The sequence below is a fragment of the Scylla paramamosain genome, chromosome 9 (assembly GCF_035594125.1).
Source record: "Scylla paramamosain isolate STU-SP2022 chromosome 9, ASM3559412v1, whole genome shotgun sequence".
Taxonomy (NCBI): Eukaryota; Metazoa; Arthropoda; class Malacostraca; order Decapoda; family Portunidae; genus Scylla; species Scylla paramamosain.
Window position 1 is genome coordinate 30880001 of NC_087159.1, and position 25000 is coordinate 30905000.

At 39.1% G+C, this 25000-nt stretch overlaps 1 protein-coding gene and 1 pseudogene across 5 annotated transcripts in view; one reads left to right on the forward strand and one right to left on the reverse strand.

Moving 5' to 3' along the window:
* Positions 1-3949, forward strand: part of LOC135103887 (proton channel OtopLc-like) — a 13102-nt gene extending 9153 nt beyond the window's left edge. For all 5 annotated transcript variants that reach the window (XR_010270232.1, XR_010270230.1, XR_010270231.1 and 2 more), the window contains one exon: positions 1508-3949. Coding sequence is in view for 1 of the 5 variants with exons in the window: in XM_064010816.1 (XP_063866886.1) it covers positions 1508-1657 (150 nt within the window). In the remaining 4 variants the exon portion in view is untranslated. The remainder of the gene's footprint in view (positions 1-1507) is intronic.
* Positions 3950-6535: 2586 nt separating this feature from the next.
* LOC135103280 (dnaJ homolog subfamily C member 2-like) overlaps positions 6536-25000 on the reverse strand; it is a 19782-nt pseudogene continuing 1317 nt past the window's right edge.

The window sequence follows — 25000 nt, forward strand, 5'->3', positions numbered from 1 at the left end:
TTAAATGTGTGTGTATGTGTGTGTGTTATGTACACACACACACACACACACACACACACACACAAAGAGAAGTAATAGACACGCATCCTTTACCTTCATTCATCAATAATTGTCATAAGACGACCTTCCCAGCTGCATCATTACACACACACACACACACACACACACACACACACACACACACACACACACACACACACACACACACACACACACACTTACACACCACGTAGTGTAGTGGTTAGCACGCTCGGCTCACAACCAAGAAGGCCCAGGTTCGAATCCCGGGCACGGTGAGGCAGATGGACAAGCCTCTTAATGTGTAGCCCCAGTTCACCTAGCTGCAATGAGGTACAGGATGTAACCCGAGGTGATGTGGCTTCGCTGCCCCGGTGTGTGGTGTGTCATTGGCCTCAGTCCTACCCAAAGATCAGTCACCATGAGCTCTGAGCTCTTACACACACACACACACCACACACACACACACACACACACACACCACACACACACACACACACACACACACACACACACACACACAGAGAGAGAGAGAGAGAGAGAGAGAGAGAGAGAGAGAGAGAGAGAGAGAGAGAGAGAGAGAGAGAGAGAGAGAGAGAGAGAGAGAGAGAGAGAGAGAGAGCAAAATGGCAATGAATGAAACAGGGAGGAGGGGGAACTGTGTGCGAATGAAAACATCATCTACGTGAAACATTTGATTGATTATAAAGCACATGTGCATCATATATAGTCATGAATGTGGAGGAACAGCAGAGTGAGTGATCAACCACAGAAAGGAGAGAGTCGGACATGCGGAGAGAATGGAAGGGGAACAATTTGAGAAGATAAGCATGCAAATACATAAATATAAGGTGGAATAGCAGTGTTTGGTGGGAAGATGAAAGAGAGATGCCTGTTTATGAAGCAAAATGGTTGTGCAAGAGAGGAAAGATTGGAAAAACCATTCCCACCAAAGCCAACAGACCTTACACCATATTTTTACAAACCACAGCATCTCTATTCATCCATTCTGTGTGTCTTCTATTTTTTTTCTCCATGCTTACTCTGTTGTGGGTCTCTGGACTGGAGTACATCAGAGAAAGTTGACACAGACTTGTATATAAGAGAATGTTGTCTGTAACTAATGCTATGGGGACATATTGCAAGTCTGTGGGATGTAGTGAATGAATAAGTGTGTCCTCTATAGCATACTTAAAAACCACACACACACACACACACACACACACACACACACACACACACACACACACACACACACACACACACACACACACACACGCACGCACGCATGCACCCACCCACACACCCACACCCACACACACACACCCACACACCCACACCCACACACACAGACACACACACACACACTATTTCCTAACCCTTGCCTGAAACAAATTAAAAACTTTTATCCTTTTCCAATCACATTTTAATTTTCTACTTACAGTCACAATCCCACAGTATATGTAGTTGATTTCAACTTTACTTTCAGGTTACCTTCTTGTTGATGTGCAATCTTGCTATGTGGGCGATGAACACCTCTGAGACATCACGAGCAGATGCCCATCCAGCACAGCTCAGCTTGTATGGAATCTGGACCTGGACCATCATATCAATGCCACTGCCTTTGATATGTGTTTGATATGGCTTCTATTGCTTTCAAGTGACCATCTGCCTCTGTGAAATATGGAAGATCTTACAAGCTCAAGCATGAGTATTAAGCAAGTTATAGGAATGCTAGTATGAGTGTGGTGTGTCTGAATTAGCTGTCAGAGTATTGTAAATATTATTACTTAGTCTTCCCAGTTATGAAATTAAGAACAGTTGTGAAGTTTGCTTTAAAACCCTTCATTAACTTTGCCACAAAACACTTTTACATGTTATCAAAAGTGTGTAACTGTTATGATGTGTGCATATATATCATTACTACAGAAGAATCTGGAATTTCCCCTCAGATTACTTTAATGAATGAAGCTTGAGTTCACAGATGTGTGGTTTGTAAATTTCACCTGTATTCTCTCCTCTATGGCAGTCTGTTCTGGCAAAGTTTCATTTGTCAAAAGCATTACAGTTTGTAAATGATGTGTCTTCATATGCCTTCACTAGCAATTATGAATTACATTGTGGTCATGGATTTTGTTCTTTTAATACAGTTGCCTCAAGATATTCTGAGCTTTACAATGCTGTCTTTAGTACACTGCAAGAAAATACAGAAATTTCATGTGGCAACATTTATTTTTAAAACATTATTTATTACTTTTAAAAATAGCAATGTGGGGCTTCCTTAATGCAAATAGTCTTGCCCCAAAAAACTTGTGATGTCAGACACTAACTTCTCTTAACACAGCACAACCAAAACCACTCAAAATTATACATTAATTTTTTTTATAGAGCAACATGTGTGGAAAGTGCTACCAGAAATATTTGCATAACAAATATTTGGTTCTGGACCTTAGCACTTATACAGTACTGCACTAACTTACACACAAGGTTAATTAATGATGTAATACTCAGGTGAAGCTGGATTTTCAAAAGACTGATCAATATTTTTTCCCAGATGTCATTTTTATGCAGCTGACTGAAGGAGAAAACACTGCAAAGCTCACAGTATTCTTCTTAAATCTTACTAAAATGTATGCGCATCACTTTCTGATTTCACCCCAATGGCACACAAACCAAAATTCATGGGTATGGAGATGGCTGGACTACTTCCTGTGGCCACCCCTGTTATATCTTAATTTCCCACTGTCTTTCCTGTGTGCTGGTTAAGCTACTCACTGCTGAAGTCCCTGGAAACTAGGTAGAATAATTTAGAATGACATGGTTAAGTTAATGCTGATAAAATCTCATTTGTAATATTCAGGAAGATTGAATTATTCTTCCTCTGTTGAAGCAAATGATATAACATTGACTAGAAGCTTTCACAATATTTATAAGCTTTCTTGTATCAGAGATCTTTTGAAAATCCAACCATTAATTTGTAAATACTTGTATAGTGTAGCTGGCATGAGGGTTGCAGTCTTCATTATTTACTAGTGGACAAGCAACAAGTGATGGTGTGGCTCTGAGCCACTGTAGTAGGGATGTTATGGTCAAACCTCCATACATTACTGTCTCTATCCAGTATGAGACCGGTGTTCAAGAAGCACAAGCATGTGCTGAATAACAAGAAGCCGGCGTGGCTCAAGAGGAAGAGTGAGTAGGACGAGAAAAAACAGAACAAATAAATCCCCTACACGTGTTGTCTCCATTGACACAAGCCATGAAAAGCTTGTCCATCTCTGAGTGCTAAGGAGCAGTGTGTTCAACTGATGATGTGGAAACTTGAGACAGCCAATCATTTAATGGACTTTAGTAGGTTTTGTCACCAGTCTTCTGTGTGTCACTCACTACATTTTGAAATTTTTACTTGTTCTATTTAATTTTGTGTGTATGTACACAATGTTTATGGTCAATAAACTATTTATAAAAACTATTTATCTGTGTAAGATAAAAGCAGTTATTATTATTATTATTATTATTATTATTATTATTATTATTATTATTATAATTATTATTATTATTACATATTTTCCTTGTATTTAAATATTATTATTATTATTATTATTATTATTATTATTATTATTATTATTATTATTATTATTATTATTATTATTATTACATTTTCCTTGTATTTAAATATTATTATTATTATTATTATTATTATTACATATTTTCCTTGTATTTAAATATTATTATTATTATTATTATTATTATTATTATTACATATTTTCCTTGTATTTAAATATTATTATTATTATTATTATTATTATTATTATTATTATTATTATTACATATTTTCCTTGTATTTAAATATTATTATTATTATTATTATTATTGTTATTATTATTATTATCATGCATTTTCTTGTATATAAATAAAATACTATAACTGATTTTTTTTTTTTTTTTTATCCATTTAGACACTCTCTCTCTCTCTCTCTCTCTCTCTCTCTCTCTCTCTCTCTCGAATAAAATGACTGGTGAGGAACTCATTAAAGTGCTAAAAATTCCATTAAACTACGAGAAATAAGACGAATAATTATTATTTACCTAATAACACAAACAAGGAATAATAAACAAAACTTAAGCCAGAAAACACGAAAAGATAAAACTATCATATCAAGAAATACGTAGTTTTAAAAAATCATGAATATCAAATAAATAGCTCACATATAATCAATAAACACGTAAGGAACAGTAAATAAACAATTAAGCCCCTTCATTGCAAGGGCCAGAGTCGGAAAGTAAAAAAAAAAAAAAAAAAAAAAAAAAAAAAAAAAAAAAAACTAAAGTACCGAGACTAAAACATAGGGAATTAGACAAATGACAATTAATAAGCACATAAGGAATAATGAATAAACAAAAATTAAGCCAGGAAGACTATTATAATTATTGCAAGGAGATAGAGATAAATATGTACGTGTATGTGAGTGAATTCGAGGTTAAAATGCTCAAATCTAGCCAATAGCACGACAATAGCAGGACATAAGTGAAGGTGTTCCTCAAGGCAGGGAAGGTGGGGGGAGGGGGGGTTGGCTATAAACTATTGGGGGGATAACAGTTCCAATGACTATTAAGTAATGACGCATCCAGTTTGGCGTGTGTGTATTTTTCGCGTTGTGATAATTTAAAGGTTTTCTCGCGTTTTTATTTTGATTTATTGATTTATTTTATTTATTTATTCATTTATTTTGGCAGGTGTTATATTTGTTGAGTGTTTTAAGTATAACTGAGGCTCATTGAATCAAAACTCCATCCATAACCTTCGTGGGACGGTTCAATTTGGCAAGGTTTTTTTTCGCATTTTGGATTTCGTAGTAAATTATGCATTTTCTCATATTTTCCTTTGCTGGTATTGTTTTCATTAAATTACTATAAGATTACTGTGTGTACTTGCTTAAATATTATTGCTTCTTTATATTAGATATCGTATTAAGAGAGAGAGAGAGAGAGAGAGAGAGAGAGAGAGAAGAGAGAGAGAGAGAGAGAGTTAATCTACTGCTTGATAGCTATCATTTACTTCTCATTCCCTGAGTGAATCTGCTTAAATGCCACATTAATAAGACCTAAATTGCGTTTAGGAAAGTGTACAACAGGCAGAAGTACAAGTAACATGTTATTTTGCGTTCAGAAAGACGAAATGAATAGTAAATCAACTTACGGGGTCATAACAATTACACCACCAGATAATTCACAGCTAAAAGCAACAAATACATGAATAATCCTGTAGAACTCCCTTCGACTCCATATACGACTGGAAAGTTGGGGCGCCTTTCCCCCCACCCTCCACTACCACGCCTTCTTTTCTTAATCAGCCAGTCAAGCAATAAATCAATCCCTTCGTGAATCATACCCATTTCCAGGTGTCACCCCCACCCCTAGATCTCTCATTCTGTCACGTATGAACAAGTACAAAGGGCAAGCCAGCTGTCTCTTTTAATATTCTTGCCTGAAATAAGATTACAAATGAGGGTCTATTAATCATCCATTAAATAATCCATTTTTATTGCTTTCTCATTCTTCTTCCTCTGTGTATTGTTAAATTGGATGGTTATATCATTGTCCCTTCCTGTGTTTTAGTGTGCCATTACCTGTCCTCTCTTCCAGCCGATATTTAGTTTGTACTAAAATAGACTGGCATAACTTTACAATTTATACACAAATAACAACATAAACCAATAATGCATTGATATTATGCATGATAGGAGTGGACATTTCCACTCTACATCATTAATGAATGCATGATGAGACGCACACTATTACAAAGCTAAAGAGTTCAATACAAACACTCAATAACAATTTCAATAACTTTATTAAAAATAGCAATCTTTATAAATCATGAAACCAGAAAACTTTAAGAACCTGGGGCTATAATATCAAATGCACAATAATGCAAACACTTTTTACACACACACACACACACACACACTCTTTAATGATATTTCTTAATATACAGTATAATTCCAAACAGAGAGAGAGAGAGAGAGAGAGAGAGAGAGAGAGAGAGAGAGAGAGAGAGAGAGAGAGAGAGAGAGAGAGAGAGAGAGAGAGAGAGAGAGAGAGAGAGAGAGAGAGAGAGAGAGAGAGAGAGAGAGAGAGAGAGAGAGAGAGAGAGAGAGAGAGAGAGAGAGAGAGAGAGAGAGAGAGAGAGAGAGAGAGAGAGAGAGAGAGAGAGAGAGAGAGAGAGAGAGAGAGAGAGAGAGACTCAAATTCCACCTTCTGAAATGATTGGGTTAGGTTACCTTAGGCTGTGTCTGTAGTAAGGGACCACATCTGTACATGAGGTCTGATCACTGCCAGATATAACTAATATTTCTTCAACACTTTCATGAACAGCAGTGAAAGAGAAAACATTAAGAGGAGGAGGAGGAGGAGGAGGAGGAGGAATAAGACATACAAGGGAAACAGGAATAATAGAAGGAAGACAAGGAGGAGGAGGAGGAGGAGGAGGAGGAGGAGGAGGAGGAGGAGGAGGAGGAGGAGGAGGAGGAGGAGGAGGAGGAGGAGGAGGAGGAGGAGGAGGAGGAGGAGCTGCTCATAGGACTGTGTAGATACAAATGAAAGGAAGAATAAGGCTGTGGCTGTGGATGACTTCATTTAGTTTGGCAAGCTAGATTAAGACCAGCAGTGTGGAGGATACAAAACAAACAAACACTCACACACACACACACACACACACACACACACACACACACACACACACACACACACACACACACACACACACACACACCCTAACCTGTATATACAAAGACAGTGGGCAGGCTTCACACACTGCCTTTAACAATCAGCATCTCTCTCTCCTCCTGGAAGTTAAATTTATCAAAAAACTCAAAGAAATCTTGGTAGAGACTTCAGTGAATCTGTGCTCCTGATGGTGGTGGTGGTGGTGGTGGCAGTGGTGATGGTGGTGGTACTTGGAACACTGGCTCTCTTGTCCCCTCATCCACATTCTGAGAGAGAGAGATAGAGATGGTTAGATTAGGTAGGTACTTAGTTACATAGATTGAGATAGAGAGATAGATAAATGGTTAAACAAAGTTAAATAGACTGAGAGATAGATGGTTAGATTAGGTAAACAGATAGACATTGAGACAAGCAGAGATAGGCCTAGTTAGGTTAGGTCCAGCAGATACTTAGATAAATGGGTAAACTGAGAGATTAATAGATAAAATAACAGACAGATAAATAAGCAGAGCCTGCAAAACTATCACTAATATTATGAAAAAAACCCTTGAACACCCTAAGGCCGGGCGCACATTGAGACGCAGGCAACACAGGCGACACAGCACAGAGCAGGGCAGAAAACTGCATCTCACCGGTTTAAACCTAAGCACACATATTGACACGCAGGACAGCACAGCACAGATGCAGACCTGTGCCGGCCAGCGCGACGCAGTCGTTCCAACGCAGTTTCCTGTGCCACGTGCGGCGCAGCTTGATAGCAACTTGCTCTTTAGTACTCACAATGTCGTCCACAGAGCAACTCATAGAGGCTGTTCGCCATCAAAGAGTGCTGTATGACACTAGTCATCCTGATTATATGAGAGGAACTTATAAGAACGAGTTATGGGCAAATTCTCCATGTGTTTTCCTCTTCTCCAAGTATTCACTCCTCCACACTGACCTCTTTGCTCTACAAATGTCATATAATAACATTACTTTCTCCAACTCGTTTTCTGAGTCGGAATCGGAACTAAGGTTTCCAAAGTAATTTTTGGCAACAGCCATGATCAACACTACCGCACAGGACGACAGCCTGCTTCTCAATGTGCGCACCACGCCTGTGCTGCGCTGTGCTGCCCTGCCCTGCCCTGCCCTGCGTCTGCCCTGCTCTGTGCTGCCCTGCGTCTCAATGTGCGCCTTGCCTAACAATTAAAAAATCATTAAAATACCAGAAATGAGGCAATTAGGCATTCAACAAACAAATTCTTCTATCTGTCTATGTCTAAACTTTGTAAAAATTAAAAAAATGACTTTAAATGTGTGTGGCCAGCTGTAGTAGTAGTAGTAGTAGTAGTAGTAGTAGTAGTAGTAGTAGTAGTAGTAGTAGTAGTAGTAGTAGTAGCCTTTCCACTAGGGGTTGAGAGAGCTATTAAGTGAAAGATAGGTGTCTGACTTACCTGATGTCACCTGGAGGGCTATTAAGGGCAGGAACACAGGAGGGCAGGTGTTCACAAGGCAGGTCAACACCACCAGTGTGAGGGGAAGTGTTTGGTGAGCCATACTGATGCTGCATTTGATTCCTGTGATGACCTGGGGGTGGGAAGCAGGTGGGAGGGGTGAGTGAGTGAGTGAAATCTGTCACTGTATACACACTGGGTATACAGTGAAGGTAGGACTCACTCATTGATGAATAACTGTGTGACTGAGTGACTGACTGACTGAATGACTGAGTGACATATCATATCCAAGATTGAAACTGTTATTGTCACACATAAAGGGAAGACTGAAGTTTAAAGATGCAAAGTAACTGTATTTAACATTGGCTGACATAGTGGAATAATACATTAGTGGAGAAAAATAGTGGATTCAGCAGGAGGAATAATATAAATAGACCAGACCAGCAGGAATAATATAAATATAGACAGTTGACCAGACAAATAGACAGTAATTACCTGCGGGTCGATGGCAGCCTGCAGTCATCACCGCTAATCCTTCCTGCATTTCTGAAGCTTGGCCGACTCAAATTCCACCTTCTGAAATGATTGGGTTAGGTTACCTTAGGCTGTGTCTGTAGTAAGGGACCACACCTGTACATGAGGTCTGATCACTGCCAGATATAAATAATATTTCTTCAACACTTTCATGAACAGCAGTGAAAGAGAAAACATTAAGAGGAGGAGGAGGAGGAGGAGGAGGAGGAATAAGACATACAAGGAAACAGGAATAATAGAAGGAAGACAAGGAGGAGGAGGAGGAGGAGGAGGAGGAGGAGGAGGAGGAGGAGGAGGAGGAGGAGGAGGAGGAGGAGGAGCTGCTCATAGGACTGTGTAGATACAAATGAAAGGAAGAATAAGGCTGTGGCTGTGGATGACTTCATTTAGTTTGGCAAGCTAGATTAAGACCAGCAGTGTGGAGGATACAAAACAAACAAACACTCACACACACACACACACACACACACACACACACACACACACACCCTAACCTGTATATACAAAGACAGTGGGCAGGCTTCACACACTGCCTTTAACAATCAGCATCTCTCTCTCTCCTGGAGAGAGAGAGATCTGAATACATATGAAGGATCTGAATACATATGAGAGGGCATCAAATGTCAGGTTAAATCCTTCACTTCATATACAGAGCTTAAACCCATTTATTTATCTTTTTTTTTTTTCAATGCCTGCCCAAACTGAGATGCATCTTATAACCCCATATGTCTTATAAACTGTCAAATACAGTATTTTCTATTTTACAGTATTTTATCTTGTTCCAACAGGAAAATACTAATTTTACAGTATTTTATCTTGTTCCAACTGGAAAATACAAATTTTTTTGTCATTTTATATGCTAATGATGAAGTGCTTCAATGGCTGTCCTTCATCAATATCCTATGGTCACCTCCTCTCTCCAAACTAACCAACAAGAACTCATGCACTATACTTGGTTTGTGTAGTAACAAGAATTGTGGGAGCTGATCACAACACACTATGACCACTGACTACTTAAATGTGTATTCATTCACATAAACTATACTATATCTTAATTAATTGACTATCCATGCACAAAAACATAAAAAATAAATAAACAAATAAGTAAATAAACAGAAAAAGATTACTTTGTTATGCAACTCCATGGTTTCATATAAATTTCCCAGAGTAAAAGCAAGCATGACACACTCAGTATAATAGCATGTATATTACACTTACTACTTCCAAACTGCCCCAACATGTGCATGGGAAAGGCCACACCTGGCATGCTCACCTGACAACACAGTAGGAGCCAATGTACCCAAAAGCATTGACTGTCAGGAAACAAACTGATGTTAAGTAGTTCTTCAAGAGCTTTTTTCCATACTTCATACTTATTTTCCGAGCATTCACAAGACCGGTTAGCTGCAGGCAAACAAATGCAAGTCATTAATATTACAAAGATAAACCTCAAAATACAAAGTGTCATTCCCAATTCAAAAGAAAAAGGAAAGAAAAGGAGAAATAAAGAAAGCAAGCAAGTAAAATTATTAACTCCTGATCAAAGTCTTCCTTCCACCTTTGAAGCCAGAAAGCAAAATCATATTCCCCTTCACCTCACACTCTACTTACACCAGATCTATCATGGCATAAGGTAATTGATATGAAAAGTTCTATGCATAGCTATAATCCATTTTCACCTCTTTTTACCAATATAGTAACAGTAATCTTTAACATTTTGTCACCTAATGACACCATCACACACATTTTCAGTAACTAGATAATTCTAATGAGCCAAAATAAAATTACAGTAGATGCAATGCAATATTTTATCGCAATCACCCCTTTACTGCCAAGTGTTACCTTTTTAAATTATATTCTAAACTTCCATCAAGCTTAGGAAGCCAGTGCAGTTGCCAGAACAGTTTACTAGACACAATGAGGATAGTATCCCTCTAACATAAAAAAAAAAAAAAAAAAAGTCACATACCAAGTACACCACACCATAGATTTTGATGCTTTCAATGAACCCAATGATACAGATTTCAAAGGAGGCTGAGGAGCACGAGTGTTTCCAGCAGTGGCCGAGCTCATAGCAGGAGTATGGCAGGATCTTGCTGAAGCTCCCCATCCTGCTGTTGTTACCACTACTGCTCCTGCTGGTACCTGTCTCTCCTCACTACCTAAAGGGCAACACCTGAAAAGGGAACATAAGCATGGGTGTGCTGTCAATCCTTCTGTCTAAGTACTAACTTGTGCAAGCAATCTATTGAGGTGTTGAAACAACTCCCACAGGAAGCATATGAAAAACAAATACACAGGCACCAGATCACAAGACAATACTATTCAGTTAACAATGAAGTATGTATGCTGTAAATTTCTTATGTACGTTAAACTGCAGATATCCAGACTGAGAATGCCTCAAGTACCTTGTGATAAATAAAGCTCAACACATCATCAAATAAGTCACCAGCATCAAGGCAGTTTTTTGTTCAAGCAAGTCAGTTCTTAGAATCCCACAAAAGCAACTGTCAAGATCTGCAGATACACTTAAACTATCAGATGCATCAATGGTGATGCAGCAAAACCAGTCTCATCACATAAAAAATATAAAAAAATCAAAGATGTATGTTGGAGTCATCATAGATATCACAGAGAGGATATCATCTCAAGTAGAGCAGTGTCACATCATCTTAATCCTTATCACAGGCAAAATAGTTGATAAGATATTTCATGAGCTCAGTGATAAACACTATACTCAGTAATCTGATAATGAAACTGTAAGATGTTCTTTAAAGAGGAAAAGAATGCTTATTAAAAAGAATCCAAAAAAATATATTGGCTCCTGACAGACGCTATGGTCCCAATACCTAAAACGAGAGAGAGAGAGAGAGAGAGAGAGAGAGAGAGAGAGGAGAGAGAGAGAGAGAGAGAGAGAGAGAGAGAGAGAGAGAGAGAGAGAGAGAGAGAGAGAGAGAGAGAGAGAGAGAGAGAGAGAGAGAGAGAGAGGGAGAGGAGGAGAGAGAGAGAGAGAATGATAGGCAACAAATTCATCCAAGTAGACATGGCAAAAAACTAGATTTTTCCTACTTAATAAGCTTCATGGGCAGACAAATTCATCTGCATGGTCAGTTAAAGGATAAGTAAATCTGTGCACTGACATAAATCTGCAATGTTGTTTCTGTAAGGCTGAGCTGTACATTACCAGTTTACTTTCTACCCTCATGAGAATTGGTTCACATTCTCTCACGTTCTCAGGATCTGATCGATTCAATTAATACATGGAGTCAATGTGACCCGGGGGTCTTATCATCCTGCACTGATCACATCAAGAATGGCATGACACGTTACAAAAGGAGGCACTGCACAAGCATTACATTTATGCCCCTACATCATAACTGCCTCTAACCAATACTAGCGAGTTGAACCTACAGCAGCTCAAAGGTCACGGTACGTGACTCTTCACTCAATGAAACATTGTAGTCACTCTTGCTAAAGCAGAGATTGACTGACCAGAAATGTGAGGTCACTGCAAGCTGGTTTCAAAGCAGAAAGATGAAAATCTCATAATAATGAGAAGGATGCTGTAATACTTCTATAAGGTGATTCCAAAAGCTTGATCACTGATGAGAAGTGTATTGCCATACATCACAACCTGTGGCTCACCCAGGCCCTATGATGAGTGTACTGGATAAAACAGCTCAAGACAGCCACAACTTCCATTGCCACATGTTCATTCCCATACATGTGCAATTTTTAACCTACTATACAGTACTGCAATTAATTTCTATACCTATTGTGTTGTTGCAATGTTTAAGATTTTTACAGTATGAAGGCATCATTCTCAGTCTGTGAAGTGGCAACTGTCAACAGCAGCAAGCCATCCTCTCTAAAAGTTTAAGCATTTCTATACTAAAGACAACACAAGCCAAGAACTGCTTCACCTTATTTACACAGCTATACAGACAAGAAAGTCAAGGCTCTCACGTGGCACTTGACTTTGTTTACAAATGCTTTCACTGTTGCAGGAGACACCCGACTGCTGTTGACAGATGCCACCTTGCCACCTCAGACTATCAGCTGACGCCACAAAATCAGTCACATCACCGCACTGAGGGAGATAAACAAACCAGCACCTGAGAGCTTGTCATCACTCAGTACTAAGTCTGTTTTGTCTGCCGCAGGGCTCGTCTTGACGTGTACAAGTATAAATAGAGGATGACTGGCAAATGACAAACCATAACTGTCCACGGGGGCGAGTTGTGTGTGGAAATGAGGTAACGTGTGTTGTGTTGCTTAATATAAAGTGTACGTATCCCACAGTACTCTCCACAACCACCAGCCCCATTCCGATAGTAATGACCTCAATCCTACCAACCACCACCCATTTCTCAATATGCATAACCCACACCAGTCCATTACTACTACATCACTAGAAAATTTACCGTCTGTTTGTGTGTGCAGTGTTGCGTTATAGTGTCAATACCCCACACCACCCCCACTATAACCCACCATCACACCACGATCTCAATCCTACACACTACCACCCACTTAGTAAATAAACAACAATCGCCCATTACAATTACACCACTACAAGAATTACCGTGTGTGTGCAGTGGGCTTGGGGCCAAATGAGGTTTATCTGGGTGGTGGGGTACCTCAGCGCAATCATGAAGGCTGGCGGGGTAGATATCAGGTCGCTATCTGTAGTTTTAGTTCCCCTACACGTCCGTCTGTCTGATTGGCCGCTACTGCCCGCCAACCTTCCGCACTACGAGCCTAACAGTGTTAAGTTCGTATAATTTTACTGTTATTATTATTATTATTATTATTATTATTATTATTATTATTATTATTATTATTATTATTATTATTTCTCATGTCTCTGTGTCATACGAAATAGTATTTGTACTACTACTACTATTACCACTACTACTACTACTAGTAGTAGTAGTAGTAGTAGTAGTAGTAGTAGTAGTAGTAGTAGTAGTAGTAGCAGAAATACTGCATTTTGGTTTATCAAAGCGACAGATGCGTGGTTATGTAATGCAGTTCACTATTACCATCTGCTTCCTTTTATCAATAATGACCATATGATATCTGTCACAAATCAAAGGTCGCAGATAACGTGGTGCTTTATACTTCAAAGAAGACCCTGATATGCGATCACGTGAAAAAGGAACACCCCAACAGCAGGTTTGATCTACAAAATAAATAAATAAATAAATAAATAAATAAAAGTCAATCCACAAATTTATGATGTTACGAAAGGCTTAAAACTGAAGATATGATGGAAGGTAGAGTGCACAGCGAGATGCGAACAATGAACAAAAATTATAGCGCACACACACACACACACACACACACACACACACACACACACACACACACACACACACACATGACCATATATATATATATATATATATATATATATATATATATATATATATATATATATATATATATATATATATATATATATATATATATATATATATATATATATATATATATATATATATATATATATATATATATATATATATATATACCAGTGGAAGACATTAAATTTTGTGTAGGTGGTGGGTGAGCATGGTGGCTGCAGATGATAATAATGATTATCTATATTTTGGTGTTTCACAAAGCTATTACTGGCTGTGTTGGCCTAGGTTACGGTTGACTATGCTGGTCCGGGCAAAGCTACGAGGTCACACATTCTGAGGCGCACATCCATGATTCAACAGCTTGCATTATTACTTATATCACAGACTGAGTCACTTATTTGAGGTACTGAATCGCACATCATGAACTTATTCCATGCATCAGCCACTGAGAGCTATATTCTGAAACACCTCTGAGCTGCACCTCCATTACTTACAAAGTAATATTCCTCAAGTGTCAGGCTTGAATCATGTGTATCAAGGACCTGTGAATGTGTATAAGCATGTTAAGTCACAACTATTGTCTCAATGATGTTTGTGTATTTTCTATGGTAACTCTTCATTAGGATCTACACTAATCACAGCATTTACCTGCAGCTCTTCATGTGGCATCTTTACTCTTACCCACCTTGTAAATTTAGTGTTACTTTAAAATCAAACTTAAGACTGTAGTTTTCCTTTAGAAAATTAAGAAGGTACACATTTGTATGCAATCACATGGTCATCATTGCATATTACTTCTTATTATAGTCACAATCACCGCACACTTTTTCACACGTCTTGTAATTTTTTATACAACTGCCACAGATCCATTCATTCTTCAGGAAGTGGCTTCCTTGTGGCTACTGCCATATTAATGGAGATTGCCCTTCTGTCCTCCAGAGCTACACTATGATGATAAGGAAAAGCACATGCTGTTTTGCATCTGCTTTCTGCAATGTATAGAATTCTGCACTTATCAACATTAATTTTCAATATTAGCAGTTTTCCCATAGCACTTAAAAATACTTTTCCAAGTGTTAATTTTGCTTTTTGCATGACAACTTATTGGAAGCAGTGGAAGTGAAGTGTGATGGAAGAGATGGAAGAGTTGGGGGATGAGGTTATAAAGGAGAGAAAGGGAGAAGTGGAGGGGAAAGAAACAGATCCCTAGCTACACTTTTGTGTCCCCATCAATATATGTAGCTGTCCCTCCAATTCAGGTAGTCCAAAAGTGGCACTGCTGAGACATAATGCTTAAAAATAGAACAAGAGATAGATTTTCAGATAGCAATATTGCTTCACACAACAGCTACAAGAATTTGCTACATCTGAACTCACAAAGGAAAGAAGACAGCAGGGTTTGGCTCCTCACTTCTTTCCCATTGCAGCAGCCTGAGCCGCCTTCTTTGCCTTCACCATCTCAACAAGCTCCTGAAATGCCATCATATGAGAATAAGACTTAAAAGTTACAATAACATCAGTGTCTACTGTGCACTATATAAAACCTTCACTACATACATACACACACACACACATATATAAAACCTTCACTACACACACACACACACACACACACACACACACACACACACACACACACACACACACACAGCACTTACATCTCCATGCATTTATGGAGGGACCACAAAGATAAAAGCAGATCAAAAGATAAATGCATCAGAGAGAGAGAGAGAGAGAGAGAGAGAGAGAGAGAGAGAGAGAGAGAGAGAGAGAGAGAGAGAGAGAGAGAGAGAGAGAGAGAGAGAGAGAGAGAGAGAGAGAGAGAGAGAGAGAGAGAGAGAGAGAGAGAGAGAGAGAGAGAGAGAGAGAGTGTCACTCCATAAACAAGATAAACCTGATTTGTTTTCTCCACAATCTCACATACAGGGAATAGCAAGCAACACATCACCAGACACACAAACACACACACACACACACATATACAGACCTTATAGCGCCTCATGCAGTCTTTCTTGGTTCGGTTGGGGACACACTTGGCAATGCGGTCCCAGCGGTCAGGAGTAGAGACTGGATAGGTCTTGAGGGCTTGCTCCAGCAACCTCTGTTCCTCAGCTCCCCAAGCAGCAGTGTTCATCCCCAGCATCTCCTGTGGTGCTGCACAAAGGAAAGATCTAACATCAGCCTAAAAACATGTTTTTTCTTAAAATATCTTGGAATTGATTCACAGCTCAGCTGGTGATATTGCATAGAGCTAAAAGACAATTCACAGCAGTTACACAGAGAAGGGAGAAAGCTCTTGAGTTCATACAGAGAAGACTCATGGTAATAATTAATTAGTATAAAAAGAGAAATGAGAAATTACCCAAGCATCAACATGATATAAAACTACACAAAGATGCAAAAGAATGATCTGAATGTCAGCATAACAGCAAGAACTCACTGTCATATCTCTGGGAGGCTGTGGTGTCGCTGATCACCTGCCGAGCCTGTGCCTTCTCCATGCTGTGGTAGGCATTCTTGTTGGCTGCCTCCCTCATGTGCTTGTCTGAGTGTTGCAGCTCCTTGGCCTTATTGAGCACCTCCTTGGCCAGCCTGGTGATGCTGGTGGCTGTGTTGGTTGATATACTCTGCCACAACCTCCCACCTGCAGCATGGAGGGTTCAAAGAGTTCCTCTAAGTACAGCAATGCATAAAAACATAACCTAACATTAAGGGAGCTGCAAGAAGCCATCCTTGTATGAAACATATCTACCTATATCCACCTATCATTCCCATCCATAAATTTGTCTAATCCTTTAATGCTCCCCAATGACTCAGCACTAACAACCTGATTACTGAGTCCATTCCATTCATCTACTACTCCATCTGAGGACCAATTTCTTCCTCTCTAACTATTTTCAAGCTTGAACCCATTGTGTCTTGTTCTATCCTAATTATGATCCTGAGAATTTTATAAATGTCACCTTTGTTATATTCCCCATACCACGTGAAGACCTAAATGGTGTGTATGTAGAGAACAGTAGTAGGGATCAGATAACAACCTTGATATTAGTCATTTTAAAACACACATGGAAACACAAGAATAAGGCAATAAATCAATCAAATAAAATATTAAAGCTTAAAAAACCCATCTATTTATATACTAGGCCAGCAATCTCACATCAGCTGGCCCAGACAAGGCACCACACACACACACACACACACAGACACACACACACACACACATACACACACACACACACACACATGCACACCACTTAGTGTCAGCATGCTCGGCTCACAACCGAGAAGGCATGGGTTCAAGTCCTGGGAGAATCTCTTCATGTGTAGCCCCTGTTCACCTAGCAGCAAGTAAGTACAGGATGTAACCTGAAGGGTTATGGCCTCACTGTCCCAGTGTGCGGTGTGTGAATGGTCTCAGTCCTACCCAAAGATCAATCACTACAAGCTCTGACCTCTTTCCATATGGGGAACAGCTGGTTTGGTGACCAGCAGACGAATGTAGGTGAATGACACGTCATTCACACTCTTAGCCCTGTCAGCCCCAGTGGAAAGGGACAGCCTTGTGGACCATCAATAATAATAAGATATCAAAAAATATATAAAAAGAAGCAATTTACACACACACACACACACACGAACCAGCTCACCTCTTTGTTGTGCCGGCAGGGAAGAGGTTGACGGCTTTGATGAGCAGCTGGAGGTCATCTTGATTCCAGACTTTGAGTGATGAACCTTCCCCTCCTCCTCCACCCCCTCCCCTTGCTGCCGCTGCTGCACCTCCTCCCTCTCCTTTTTGATCCTGTTGCGCACCTCACTCACCTACAACAGAGAGAGAAGGCAAAGAAGTGTTACAGGGGGTCCTCAAGTTATGACAGAGTTCTGTTCCTATGCCATGTTATAAACTGATTTTCTGCATAGGTCAGAACCAGCATAAGTAAGCTACCTGCAGTATGTCAATCACTAATACTAATACTGTTGTACTGTAAAGTCATAGTCTAGGACATAAACACATAACTATTGTGCCTGTAAAAGAAACATATGAAGGACAAAAGTCAAGACTGTCATACACCAAGGACTCCTTGTACTAATCATAACTATCAGTGGAGAAATAGTCTGAAAGGTTTGACTATCCTAGGGAAAACAGGTCATACAGAATATCCAGATCATTTGGGGTGGATTGTTCTAATTTAGATTAGCTTGCTTTATGCTACTTTAGATTTAGCTAATCAGATAAGGTAATGTAACATGACTTAAATAGACCTAACATAGTTCATTTCAAAAGTGATGCAGATACCCATATGTCTGTTGGAGCAGCTTTTGGGTTCAAGGCTTAGGAAATTTTTTGATTTAAGAATGACAAAAATTATGCTTTTTCTTTTTTTTATATAAGCAACAATTACTGCTACTACTACTACTACTACTACTGTTGGCCCTCCACACTCACCTCCTGTGTCAAAAAATTACTACTGCTATTACTACTACTGTTGATCTCTCTCACTCACCTTTGTCAATTAACTACTACTACTACTGTTGATCCTCCCTCACCTCCTTCATGAGTACCTCCCACCCTTGCATCTTGTCCTGGGCCACTTGTGCTAGTTCCTTGTTGAGTTCCTCCAGGCAGGTCAGCTCCAGTGCCTCACACAGCAGCTCCACATCTGTCATGGTCTGCACTCGCTCCCCCTCCTCTGATGCAAAGTAACTGTTGTCCTTACAGAGAGTCCGCAGCATCTGGGAATAGAGGATACTATACTAATGATTTTCAGCCTCTCTGTTATTGCTGCAATGTTGCATATCTTGCTATCTTTTTACTGCTATTTTTTTTCTAGTAAACTCTGGAACTCCCTGCCTGCTCCAGAAGATCCTCCTTCCTATAACTTGAACTCTTTAAAATGGCTGGTTCCAACTTTTCAAAACACTTATCCAACAATTCTGGATAATCCTTATGATCTTTCTTTTGGGACTAGCATCTCAGTGGACTTTCTTTCCCCCCTTTTTATTGCCCTTGACCAAAGATCTTGCATAAAAAATGTTACTGAAATATGTGAGGAAAGGGTGAAGAGAGAGTATGTGAAGTTCAGAGCAAAGAGGAAGGGAATACAAGGGCAGGACTAAATAGAGAAATCTGTTGCAGTTATGTCCTCATGGAGTATTTATCAAGAGGTGTCAAATAAAGATAGACAGATACAGAGATGTTCTTTATCACTGTCACCATCACATCTATGCAATGACAAAGAATGTGTGCTTTATTCTATTTCACGTTGCTTTTTAAAATTATTTACGTGAACAAAATACAGGCAATCATAATTTGTATATATATTTTTTTAGTTTCCAAATTAATTTACACATTTGAACACTAAATTTAATGCTCTTTCCATCTTTCTAATACAAATGCAGTCCTCTCAGCCCCTTATGAACAGGAACTGTATCAAAATCATTTAAAAAATGACATCAAAGAAAAAGGAAAAAAATATAAATCTGAAAGTATATAATGAATGAGAATATTTTAATGTGAAATGTTACAGAAGATGAAAGTGGGTAGAGTTTCATTTTTTAGTTTTTCTTTTTTTTTTTTAGCAAATTTTGTAGCCTTAAAATGAATGATAAAAAAAAAATAAATAAAAAAAAAAAAGACTTGCCAGGTAGAATGATGGCTCCAGGCATGAGTCATGAGAACTATAGGGGCAGGTGACAGGAAGGGAGGACTGCGACAAGATGAAAGTGAAAGGGGAGAGGAAAGGAACAGGAGGAGGAAAGGATATAATGTAGTGGGCTTGCTTGCCATAGCCAGGGATCATTATTATTATTATTATTATTATTATTATTATTATTATTATTATTATTATTATCATCATCATCATTATTATTATTATTTTTTTTTTTATATATATATTGGAGGATCACTGGCCAAGGACAACAAAGACTGAAAAAAAAAAAAAGAAGAAAGAGGCCCACTGAGGTGCTGGCTCCTGAACACAGTCAAGTGTTAGTCAAACAAACAGGGTAAGTGCCTTGAAACCTCGCTCTTGAAAGAGTTTTAGTCATAGGAAGGTGGAAATACAGAAGCAGACAGGGAGTTCCAGAGTTTACCAGAGATAGGGATGAATGATTGAGAATAATGGTTAACTCTTGCATTAAAGAGGTAGACAGAATAGAGATGAAAGAAAGAAGAAAGACTTGTGCAGTGAGGCATGCAGTTAGCAAGATCAGAAGAGCAGTTGGCATGAAAATAGCAGTAGGAGGTAGCAAGAGACTCAACACTGCAGTGATGAAAAAGAGGCTGAAGACAGTCAGTTAGAACACACTAGAAAGAAAGTGCACCACGAAAATTCAATATATTTGTCAGGAGAATTTTTGATTATGTTAGCGATCACAGAGACAAGTGTGTGGTAAGTTCTTACATGTCAAGCAGATTCTACCCTCCTCCTCACCTTCCTCTCTTTTTTGAATGCTTTCTTCAGCACCTCTCTTTCCTTCTTTTCTACCTCCTGTTTTGCTCTTTACTCTGCCTCCTCTGCTTCTCTTTTCTTTCTCTCTGCTTCCTCAGCTTCCTGCCTTACCTGAAAACACCAAATTTACACATTAGCAAGACATATCATTCAAAAAAAAGACAACATAGCATGGTATTTCAAAATATATGGCATTTCCGAGCATAAGACATGAAAAATACAAATCAATGAGAAAAATGTGAAGCCTTGGTCTGTTGTAGAAATCAATGCATATATGTGTCCGAGAGTAGTTAGAGATTGGCCTGGTGCTAATACTGGAGATCACAATGTGCACTCACCCTCTCCTCCTCTTCTTGTTTTTGCCTGATTGCCTCTGCTTTTGCCTTTTTCTGAGCCAGTCTTCTTTCCTTGTCTTCTTCTTTAAATCTTAAAAAAATTATATATATATATATATATATATATATATATATATATATATATATATATATATATATATATATATATATATATATATATATATATATATATATATAATTCTTCATCTCTTTCCCTCTTTTTCTATAAACTTACCCATTCTTTAGCTACAGAAGTAGACAGCAAAAGCAGCAATTAATTTTTCCCTCATAAGGAGTCAGAAGTAAAACAAGAACAGCTTCTTTGCAATCTAAATCATCATAAACCTTTCCATCAAAATGAAATTTGAAGTATTATGTAACAACAGAAAAAAGTACTCCTTGTGATAAATATCTCTTGGGATAATGCACAAAATTTCAACTTTTATTGGGATACAACGAAAATACACAAAATCAGTAATAAGTAACGAAACATACTTGGCTATCCTTGGGTCACAGGCATATGCATTGTCAACTAGCCTGCGCAATCGACCCATCTCCTCCTTCCGACGCCTCGCTCGCTCTACCTTGTTCTGCTTCTCTATCCATCAATGCTCCTCCCGGCTGGCAAGATTGACTGATTTAAAGAAGGGAAGGCGACCACAACATTGCAGTCACATTGCACTGTTACAAAATATTCAAAGAAACTAAAATGACCAGTTAAAGCAATCAGAACAATGTCAGTGCCAGTTTTCCTTGCCATAAGTCTGGGTATTCTGTCTATCCATATTAAATTTTCTTGTTATTTTTTCCAATTTCAAGTCTAGGCTTAAGTTTGGGCATTATTTCCTTATTCAATTAAAATTTTATTCAATGTTAATGTTTCAAGATACAAATTTCACCATTTTTGCTGCCTTTGGGAAGATAAAGCAAGGCTGGAGTGGAATACACATAACTCTAAAAAGACCAGACATACAAATAGTGAAGACTCACTCCTGTCCCTTCTCCTTTTCCTCCTCATCCAGATATGAAAACTCTCGCCAGGAATCAAAGTCGTACCAGAATCCATAGAAGCGATCAACCTGCACAGTGATGAAAATTAAGTCGGTTAACAATACAAAATAAACACTATTCATAAAGAAATCTTGAAATGATGTTTTATGTGTAAGTTACTGGACCCTCTATGCTGAGGAAAATTATAGTGTATGATATTTTAAACAAACTTTCAAAATTACTGGTCTATCTTTCCATCAACATAGCATATGATGATGGTAACTATAAAAAGTAAACTGTCACCAAATATCTACTTGCATTTCTGCTACTAGTAATCTCACTTCTAAAACAGTACAAGGGAGATTGATGTGACTGTACAGGCCAATCACTCTCTCCAGTTACTTAATCTGCTAATCTGGACTGACCTTTTGTTTGGTGTCATCAGGTTTGCCCAAGCCAGGAACGTGCTTGTGGGTGGACCAACGAGCATTGCACTCAAACACCCCTGTGAAAATCTGCAATGCAACACTGTGCCTTACAAAGATGTGGTGGAGACTGAAGAAGATGGAGAGAGAGAGAGAGAGAGAGAGAGAGAGAGAGAGAGAGAGAGAGAGAGAGAGAGAGAGAGAGAGAGAGAGAGAGAGAGAGAGAGAGAGAGAGAGAGAGAGAGAGAGAGAGAGAGAGTTATATAATCTAATATATAGACCTGACATTACAATATGAGATGGAGTTAATCCCTTCAGTGATATGTAATCATCCACACCACTACAAGTAATGTATACAATCTTTATAACCACCTGCAAGAAAAAAGCGGTGAAAAGGAATAGATTTTTTTGCAATTTCTAGCCAGTATAATGTTTGGAGATGGCTGTAGAATGTGAAGAATTGTCCCAGAGTGGTTAGTGGTAAAGAAAAGATGTACCAAATAGCAATGAATACTGAACTTTCAATTCTTTGTTGAGTCATTTTTTCTTCCTAATAGGAGTTAGCGCTTGCCTTGTGTGCACATATATTTGACATTACAGTATGACATGGAGTTAAAAGACCTTTGAATTCTTTGTGGAATAAATTTTCTTCTTAGTGGGGATCAGCGCTTACCTGGAAGAAGTTTGCCTTATTGTGTGCACTGACAGCCGGCACCTCGTCATCAAACTCTGGGTCCACCGACTCCCAGGAGAGTTGCTTGATGGGGTCCCCAAGAATCTCATAGGCTTTGGTGATGCAGGTGAAGTAGTCATCGTCATCCCTCACCTCCTCCCCAGCTGCTCGCCGCTTGTCTGGGTGGTGCCACAGAACCATCATGCGGTCTGTGAGGAGTAACACAATGGACGGAAGTGCACACTAATGCTGCACTCTCATTCCTTTACCCAAGTGTTGGGTCATCCTGTTTTAAGCACGTACCAAAGGGAATGCTAATTATTATATTAGACTTACAGATATCTTAGCATAAAACCAATGATCAGAAAATATAATGTCTATCTATCTATCTATATATCAGGTTGCCAATCCCACATGGGGTGGCCCAGACAAACCACCACACACTCTTACAAATATCATTCACACTCATAGCCATAGGGGCGCCAACTATTCTTCAGACACATTCTCTCTGCTCTTCTGTATGCACCACCTAGCTACAATTCAAGAGCTTGTTAAAGCTAACAGTTATGGGCATGGTTTCATAATTAATAGTAATTACTACAAACAACATGATGGCATTCCCTTTGGGTTCTACTTTAGCAAATGTATCCCAAATGATTGGTGTGAGCAAAAACTTCAATAATTAGCCATGCAATGTCAATAGCAGGCAACAAACTGCCTGTGCCAGATGATTGACAAAAGTCAACTGACAATGCTCCTCGCTGTGGGCCACAGGAAGACACAGCTCGCCCACGCCCACTCACTGTCAGTGTGGCCACACTTATTTGGTACAATGCTCCCACTTTTCTCACCATTTATCACACTCACCTGCTTGCTTACAACCATTGCCAGTGTGGCCATAGTCATAGTCTCAAACCACCATACTACACCCCAGGAGCTTTGGTATAGCAAAGCCAACCACATACATCCATAGCAAGGCACAAATAAAATGTAGTTATTGAAAATATACAAATAAAATAAAAATACCAAGACTAAAAGGGCTGACACTGCAACTGAAAACTGGCACTATAAAAATACCTTCAAACAGCAGGTGCACTAAAACTTGGTACTCAGTACACTATACACTCTAGCTCCAGATGCCACCAGGACTTACACGCTCTTTTGATGTCATCATCAGAGGCCTTGTACCTGTGCTTTCGGAGTCCCAGTACTGCATAATGATCCTGGTCCTGAAAGGCAATGTTGTAGAAATGTATCAATATATAAAAGAAAGATACTAATCAAATAAATGACAGAGGTAAGTGATGCTCTCATAGTGAACAATCAAGACAGAACTATATATGCTAGATAAGTTTAGGTTTTGAAAAGAGCTTAGTAAGAACTGGTTCACAGAGTAGTGGACAAATAGAACAGGCTTAGCATTCATGTGGTCAGCACCTACACCATAAGTGATATCATGAGGTTAGATGACTAGGCATATGCATATAGAGGCCAGATGGCAATAGGAAGGCTGACTGCATGGGGAAGAGGAGGATAACAGATTTTCATGGTTAGTACAGGAGTTATCCAGTGTAGGCCAGCCAATCTTTTGCAGTCTTCTCCATTCTTATGTTGCTATGACTGGACCATGCTGGCTGAGTTCTCACCTTCCAGTCTGCTGGGTTGAGAGAGCGAAGATAGTGTATGTCATCCTCCACCTCCACCTCCTGAGCCTCCTCCTCCTCACTCTCCTCTTCACTTTCCCCAACTGAGGAGGTGAGGTGGCCCCGCAGACGCCGTGCCTCATATATGTGGAACCATCGTCCCACTGGTTCTACCTCCACCTGGATGAGTGCTGTGGAAGGGAGAGGTAGAGAGAAAATAAAACAGATATTACCAAGAATACCATTCAGGATGCTGAGGAAATAAAGGACATATTGTACAGAAAGAGACAGAAAAGAAAAATACCATAAGAGAAGAACAACTAGAAGGTCATCTCTAAAAAGTACACACACACACACACACACACACACACACACACACACACACACACACACACACACACAC